This window comes from Chrysochloris asiatica, unplaced genomic scaffold, assembly GCF_000296735.1.
Source record: "Chrysochloris asiatica unplaced genomic scaffold, ChrAsi1.0 scaffold00123, whole genome shotgun sequence".
Taxonomy (NCBI): Eukaryota; Metazoa; Chordata; class Mammalia; order Afrosoricida; family Chrysochloridae; genus Chrysochloris; species Chrysochloris asiatica.
The window spans coordinates 9,941,822-9,950,773 of NW_006408641.1; the positions used below are offsets into that span (position 1 = coordinate 9,941,822).

Consider the following 8,952-nt stretch of genomic DNA (forward strand, 5'->3'; position numbering starts at 1 on the left):
ATGGTTAGCCAATGAAAACCTTATGAACAACAGTGCAACGCTGATACAGTGCCTTAAGATGAGCCCCTCAAGTTGGTAGGCACTCAAAAATACTCATAGCAGTAGCTGCCTCCTCATAGTACAGCTGACTTTAATGACGTAGATAGAGCAAAGCCTTCTTGCCTTAATTTGCTGACAGGGCACAACTCAAAATGAGAAGAAACTGTTGCAAATATCCATTAATAACCGGAACATGGAATGTATGAAGTATGAATCTAGGAAACCGAAGTCATCGAAAATGAAACGCAATACATAATGATACCTTGGGCATCAGGAACCTGAAATGGACAGGTATTGGCAATTTTTAATTAGACAAATAGAAGAGAAATGGCATCACATTCATGGTCAAAAAAGAGCATTTCAAGGTCTATCTTGAAGTACAATGCTGTCCATGACAGGGCACAATCCAAACGCCTAAAAGGGTGACTGGTTAATACCACTATTCAAATGTATACACATACCCTTAAAGGCAGTGATGCCACAATTGAATTCTACCAACTAAAATGGATCAAACATGCAAACAAGATGCACAGGTGATCAGAATGTCACAGTTAGTAATAAAGAAGAAGGATCCATAGTTAGAAAATATGACCTCAGTGATAGAGATGATGCTGGTATGATAGAATTTTTTAAGACCAATGATTTCTTCATTGAAAATATCTTTTTTTTTTCAGCAACACAAAAGGCAAGCTTCCACCAGGCATATTCAATCCACATGCTGAGAAAAATATCCGAGAGGCTGGCTTTTACAAAGAACATAACATCAGGATTAGAGGAAGACTCATTAACAACTTGCCTGCAATATGTGGAGATACAACCTTGCTTGCTAAAGTGAAGAAGACTTGAAATACTCATAAAATCAAAGACTACAGCTTTCAGTATGAACTGCACCTCAATGTAAAGAAACAAAACTCCCCCCAACTGGATGAATAAATAACATCACGATAAATGGAGGAAACACTGAAATTGTCAAAGACTTAATTTTGCTTAAATCCACGATCTACACTCATGGAAAAAGCAGTTAAGAAATCAAACGGCACTGTGTATTAGGCAAATCTGCTGCAAAAGACCTTTTTAAAGTGTTCAAGATGTAAGATGTCACTTTGAAGACGAAGGTGCACCTAACCTAATCCGTAATATTTTCAATCTTTGTCAGGTGCATGAGGAAGTTGGATAATGAATAAGAAAGAATGCAAAAGAATTGATATATTTGAATTACGATATTGGAGAAGAGTATTTAAAATACCATGCAATGCCAAGAAAACAAGCAAATCTGTCTTGGAAGAAGTACAGCCAGATATTCCTTAAAAACTAGAATGGCGAGATTTTGTCTCTCATACTTTGGACATATTGTTAGGCCCTGGAGAAGGTTAAATGCTTAAAACAATGGAGGGTCAGTGAAAAACAGGAAGAGCACCTCAACGAGATGTAGTGATACAATGGCAGAAACAATGGGCTCAGAGGTAACAATTGTGAGGATGGCAAAGGACCAAACAGTATTTCATTCTGTTTTGCACAGGATCGTTATGAGTTGCAGCTGACCTCCAGGCCACCTAACACCAACAGTAAGAACAGTTCTGAAAGCAGTGCCACAGAATTTTTCAGGTAAAAAGTAAAAAATCTGAATACAAATTTAAAATGTTGACAGTAAAATGAGAGTTGTGTATATGACATGGAGTCAATGTATACAGATTCAGGGTAGGGGCTTTGAGGGACTTATGGATGAAATCTTGGTAAATCAATTTCAAAGTCTCAGGGAATCCTACTAACAAATCCAAATCCTGTAACATTTACTTAACTCAACATCCATAGTGGCCTCATAAACAACAATCCTACTTGTAAGAACAGCACACATTTTAAAGACAGAAGGTACATTCTGACTTTGGGATACTGAGAGTCTTCATAAATAGAAATGAGCTAAAGAAGTCCCATGCTCATAGTGGTTTCTGCTGTTAATGTTTACAAATCATCATATAAAGCCATCAGGGCACACTCTCATTCTGTTCTAGCTCAGCATTCCTCTGTGGTGCCTTTATTAGCCTACATCTTATGCCTTCCAAAAAGTGGCACCAGTAAACACAGCAGATCAGACCTATACCCTACCAGCTCATTAGCATCAGCAGCACAGTACTAACATAAAGACTAGCTAGCAGAAAGCACACTACAAATGAAATTACTTCATTTCTAACATATATGAGGAGAAAGCAAGTGGTGTCCACTTTTGGTTTAAAGTCTGACAAACCAGCCCCAGAACACCACAGAGAACTTGGTCTGACCTGAAGACTTGGACCCAAGAGTAGATGACCCAAGTCGACGGGTGGTGCCCATTCCAACATTTCTCCGTGACGTCGGGGGAGCCTTGGATGATGTAGAACTGGCAGAGGAAGGTCTATTACCATCTACAGAATCTTCATCATCAAAATTTTTATCTGAAAAGTAAGCACAGAAGACATTATGAAAAAAAAGATTAGAAAATTATCACTTAAAAACAGTATTTTTATTAATTGCCAAAGAGATTATATATTATGTCAGAATAATAGTTCTTCAAATAGCACGAGAAGCTAGTTTTTCCTGTGTGATAAAATATTTTCCATAAATACCATTTTAATGCTTATAAAGTATTTTGACTATAACTGAAACACTCCTTTACTGGTAAGTATGGCGTTTATTAAGAAACTATTTCAAGTCTTCCTACATATATTTTTGTTTAAATTACAAAAAGTATTACGACAAGTGGCACTGTGGGTTAATGCGCTGGATTGCAAGGTCGGTTTAAACTGCAAGGTCAGCAGTTCAAGCTCACCAACTGCTCCTCAGAAACCCCATACAGGCTCGCTAAGAGTTGGACCTAACTTGATGGCACTTAACAACAACAAAAACAATTAAGCCAAGTAATCCTTATCAGCACTATTACTGTGCGAAAGAGTGTGGCTGTCAAACTCATCCTCAGAAGCCATGTGAAGAAGTGACCATTTCCCTATCCTTTTGACATCAGTCAGGTATAATTCTGAAACTTTATTCAACCTGGGAAGTAAAAACATGGAATTTCTTCTACATTACAATTTTTAGGGAGATTGAATATTTTTCATAAGTTTACTAACCTTTTAATATTCTAAGCATATTTTCATATTCCAAACATAGCAGACCTATACTCGAAGAAATGATAAAGATCTTTAGTGAAAGGAAACTGAAAGCATATGGATACTTGGATTTATGTAAAGAAATAAAGAACACTGGAAAACAGTAAGTACTGTGTAAACAGAAAATTCATTGAAGCATGTTGTTAAATGCCATCGAGTCACTCCTGACTTATAGCGACCTGTACAGGGTTTCTGAGGAGCAGCTGGTGGATTTGAACCGCTGACCTTATGGAATCCTAACTGCCAGTATTTCACCCAACACTTAATATTCATTCTTTTTATAATCTTATAGTATCATCAGACAATTTTGTGGCCAGAGAAACTGCAATCATTGCACATATTACCTACGCAACTTTAAAATAATGAAATAATACAGCAATTACTCTGTATGTTGCTGTACTAGATACCACAGCGGAAACTGTAAGGAAGAAAAGGCACAGAGATAATGGACACTTGCTATCCTTCAAAGAGCTTATATTTTCAAATGTCATTTATAATGTCCAAATGTAATCAAGATGTCACATAATGACATACTGTAAATTCCATCTACACTGGGAAGGTAATTTTTCATCACAAACAGCTATATAGAATTGCCTTCCAAGAAAGGGAAAGAGGAATAGGGAACATACATACTGAGCAGCCAATAGTAGAATTTTAAAAACTGTGCTCTAAGAGCCCCATTCAGTCCTTTTACTTACCCTATGGAAACAAACCTAGCAAGCTTATTTATCTGATTTCCTAAACAGATTAGGAGTAAATAATGACACCTTCTCTTCACTTATCAACTATCTCATTACCCAACATTTCAGTTTGTGCAGCAACAGTATACATTTGGGAGTACTGAACCTTAAGGAGTGAAGTGTGAATAATGCTAGCTGTGCTGGTTGGACCATGCTTCTCAGTGCTTTCACAGTTATGTAATGATGAAATCTGGCAATGATGTAATGATGAAGTCCTCCTTCATTTTCATGTAACAACCTGGACTTGGGACCAAAACCATGTGGTGAGGAGTCGGGTAACATAGGGCAGTGCAGGAGTTCAGCATAGCCATGTGATTGAGATGTGACTGCTGGCAATCTGATAGCTAAATTGTCGCTGTTGTTTTTGTTAGATGCCATAGAGTCGGCACTGACTCATAGTGACCTTACGCACAGTAGAACGAAACACTGACCAATCGTGGACCAACCTCACTATTGTTACCATGCTTAATCCTATTGATGCTGCCACTTTGCCAATCCATCTCTCTGGGAGTCTTCCTCTTTTTAGAAACTATATAAAAGGCAAACACACATGTAGAGAAACTCTCAATCCAAAATGCTTTGAATTCAGTGGCAGTACAACTCAAGTGCTCAGTCAGAATGATGACCCTGAGCCATCAAGGAAAGGTTCAATGATTTTTTAATGTGATGTATGCATTAATAAAGAAAATCATTTACAGGAAATTTTTTATACGAATTAGAAATTCAGGGAAACCAGTGGATTTATTTTCCACATAGACAGTTGGACACACTGTTCAAAAAGTTAGACGTTACCTAAAAAGGTGCCTAGTGGTTGAAAACAAATTGATCATACTAACTAAACACTTAACTGATGACATATTGTTTAAAGATCAGCCTAGACTTGATGACCAAAACTCAATCAGATGAAGATGAAGAATCCTGACACAGGGAGCATGTTCCACTGGCACCCACTGAATTCTTGATGAGAGAGACAAGAGGAGTGGGTAACTGGTCTGAACTTTAAGGAGTTGTGTGCACTCCTAAGCCCATGGGGGCTGAGAGTGAAGGGCCCAGCTAGTCTGAAGTGCAAGGAGGTATACATGAACTCTCACAATGGCGCACCATCTGACCTAGTTTGGATGGCTAGGGCTGAGCTGACCATAATCCGACTAGATGTCTGAAACTGTGAACAAGTGTAAATTGCTGCAATCTGATGAACTGGCCTTTAGCTTATGGATGCAGTTGCTCAAAATTTCAACTGGAATAGAAGATTCTTCATATGAAGGAACAAGATTGTTTCTTCCTCAAGGTATTGGTTTGACAGGGACAGGCAATTTAGACATTGGCTATCAAAAATGGGGGCACTATAAAAGCATGACCTGACTGGCTTACATGCTTACATGAGCGTGCCTAGTTTCAGAATGAGCGGGGTAAGGTAGAATACCCACTGAATAGGTTTCCTCTTTGCCAGATGGACCTGGTGAAAGGGAGTGGGGGAAGATGCTGATACGATTTTATGATTCAACGGTGAGTAACTGCTAGCAGGATTAATTGTGATGGTCACAACTGTAATTATAGAAGTTACGTAACTAAAATAGGGGCGTAGTTAAACTTTCATTTCCAGAACAGACGAGCCGAGGAACATCAAAAAGGAAGAGCATGAGTGGAGCATGAGGTCCTCCCTAGAAAAGCAGTCAGCAGAGAAAGTGACAGAGGCAGTGACATGGAGAGACAGAGCATCTGCATTCTCTAGACCCATGAACTGAGTAAGGCTATGTGCTGGTGGGCAGGAGGCTGGCTGGCCCAAATGTGTCTTTGGACATTTAAATGAATATTTTTTTTTTCACTGTATGCGTACATCAAATATTCTTGCTACATTCATTTGTGAAATTTAAGATTTAATGAGGAATCACAGGGAGATTCATAAACTGTCCAAAGAACAAACCAATCTGTGTTGGAAGAAGTATAGCCAGAATGCTCCTTGAAAGCCAAGACGGCCAGACTTCATCTCTCATACTTCAGACTTATTGTCAGGAGGGAACAGTCCCTGGAGAAGGATATCACGTTTGGTAAAGTGGAGGGTCGGAGAAAAAGAGGAAGACTCCAAACTACATGGATTGGCATAACGGCAGCAGCAATGAACTCAAACGTAGCAACGATTGTGAGGTTGGTGCTGTTCCAGGCAATGTTTCATTCTGTTGTGGTACCAACTAGATGGTACCTAACAGTTCTCAATTCCCAGAATCCCTAAGGAAGACCAAGCAGTGCACAGAGTGAATGTTTAATGGAGTGGAAGCAACAAGCCACAGATAGTCAAAAGTGATGGGAAAGACCATTATGTAAGCCTGTGACGTAGGATTAGGCCTTTGGTGCAGCAAAAAGACAGACCAGTCTAAAGCCAGCCTTCAATTCTGGTGTCTGGAATTTGGGATTACAAGCTTGGCTTGCTTCATCTACTCATAAAAGTAAAGTACTTTTCTATATGAGGGCTCAGAAAATGTTATAGAAATGAAGAAATATCTACTCTATTGCCCACTTTCCAGAAAGGCCAGAACCTAAACCACAAAGCCTCTGTGCACCCCTCTTTCCTCTCTTGCAGCAGCCAAGAGAGTCAGTCTATGAAGGCAGAAGGTCACTGGGGAGGAAATGCCTCCATTTCTAAAGTAAAGACAACTCAGGCTCTACTGCTCTTCTACAAGTCCATCCACATTCCCTGTTATAGAAATTCTCCTCCAAAGGAGGGAGAAACAAGACTACCTAGTAACTGGAATTTAATTGGCATTCCCAGGAGGAGGTTGAACAGAAATCTGTTAATGAGCACAAAGTCTTGCTGCTTCTCATATACATTGTCCTCAAACTTCTTCTTTCTTACCTGTCATGGGCATAGTCGGGATGAGCACTGGACTGGTAACTGCAAGGTGGGTGGTCAAACCTACCAGCTGCTTTTAGAATCCCAACAACAAGCAAATGCCATTTCTTCTGCTCAAGTCCTTCCAGCAAGTCCTCCTTTAAAAACACTATTACAAGCTCCCGTGAGACACTTGCCTGGCTCCACCCCCGAGAAAGTCAAACATGCCTTTCCACAGCTACACGTACACATCAGGAAAATTCCACGGATTGCATTTTACACTGCAATTACCTGCTAAAAGATCTGTGTTTTCCTGTCCTTGGAGGCGGTTTTTGGTGTACCAAACCTAAATAAAGAGCCTGAGCCAACACAGAGTTGTTGTTAAGTACCATCAACTTGGTTTCCACTCCTAGCTACCCTGTATAGAGTTTTCAAGGCTTTAAATCTTCACGGGAGCAGAAAGCCTCATCTTTCTCCCATGGAACGGCTAGCAGGCTTATCATATGGAGCCACCAGGCTCCCACACCTACTAGGCAATCAGACAGCTAACCCTAAAAGTTCATAAGAAGTAACGTAAAATGGATGCAAATTCTTCTCACTTTATAAACTTTAAATGCTTTTTTAAAAAGTTAAAATTTTTATTAGGTAATAAAGTCAGACAAGACTACCAAAACAATGGAGGTAAATCAAGAAACTAAGAGATCTGTTGTTGCTGTTGGTAAGTGCCATTAAGTCAGTTCCGATTCGTAGCTACCCTGTATAGGGTTTCCGAGGAGCTGCTGGTGAGTTTAAACTGCCAACCTTAGAGTTCAAACCAACTTCACAGTACAGTGCTTCTCCTACAACACCACACCCAGACTCCCACAAATATATGTAAACTTCCTGGTTTCTGCCCCACAAACAAAAAAATTTTTTTTCCTTTCATAATATCTGTTTTGAAACTAAAAGTCAAAGTTTCCTATAGACAATCACAGTCCCCCCAATTTAAATGTTAACACTAACATATATGGATTTTTACACTTTAATTAATGCGTCTATCTCAAGTATCAATTTTACAAACACAAGCAGAAAATGTTGTTTTTTGGCCTCTTTGCCCATATTTAGTACCTATTTTTCTATAGCCATATTAGGATATGTACCAAATAATAATAGCTAGCTATGATTACACTGTTCACATGCACTATATATGTTTAATCAAGGAGCTCTGGTAGCATAGTGGTTACGAATCGGGCTGCGAACCTTAAGGTCAGCGGTTCGAAACTACCAGCTACTCCGCGGGAGAAAGATGAGGCTTTCTACTCCCGTAAAGATTTACACCCTCGGAAACCCTGCACAGGGTCGCTATGGGTCAGAACCGACTCGATGGCACTTAACAACAACAACATATATGTTTAATCAAACCCATAATGCTGGACAGTAGGGTTGTTTCCAACAATACCACTGCACTAAATATATTTAAAAGAAACAATAATTAAGAGGCCAGAATAGAAGCATAATCCTTAAGCATCCCTCCACAACAAAATCTTATATAAACAATGAAGAACAGTCACAAATGGTGCTCTCAGACCTCTGAACAGCAGTGGAGGACTTAAAGAGACAAACTGAATACGAACTGCAAGGGAAGGACATTGGCAATGGGACAGCAAGCACTTGTATGGATGTCTACAACCTATCTCTATCATGGAACAATGCAGCCACCTTGGACAGGCTCCAACTGAGGAGCCCAGGAAGAAATCATCATGAAACACAAAGCAACAGAGGGCATAAACAGACACTTCACCAAAGAACACATTCAGATGACCAAGAAATACGCCAAATTATTAGCTATTGTTGTCAAGTTGGTTCCAATTCACAGCGACCCTGTGTAGTGTTTCTGAGGAGTGGCTGATGAGTTTGAACCACTGACCTTGTGTTTTAAACACACCTTTCTGTCCACTGCTTATCCTACACCAGGGCACCTTGAGAAATGCTGAAAGTTGCAGGAAGCGCTTAACTCTGGGTGCTTGGCAAGGCTGCACTAAGAGGAGAGACATTATGCACGGCATATGATTCTCAAAAGCTGACCCCTATCTTCCCTTCAAGTTAGCCCTAAATTTACTTGTAAAAATATATAATTTGGCAATATTCTCAGCTTTCACTATGAGTTTTACAAACCTTAGGAAAAACTAGCTTAGCAGCAATTGCTTTCAGCCTTGGTGGATTGAAT

At 39.6% G+C, this 8,952-nt stretch overlaps 1 protein-coding gene across 2 annotated transcripts in view; it reads right to left on the bottom strand.

The window, feature by feature from the left end:
- CLASP1 (cytoplasmic linker associated protein 1) overlaps positions 1-8,952 on the bottom strand; it is a 304,172-nt gene that overhangs the window by 155,421 nt on the left and 139,799 nt on the right. For both annotated transcript variants that reach the window (XM_006868737.1, XM_006868736.1), the window contains one exon: positions 2,316-2,468. In XM_006868737.1, coding sequence (XP_006868799.1) covers positions 2,316-2,468 — 153 coding nt within the window. The remainder of the gene's footprint in view (positions 1-2,315; positions 2,469-8,952) is intronic.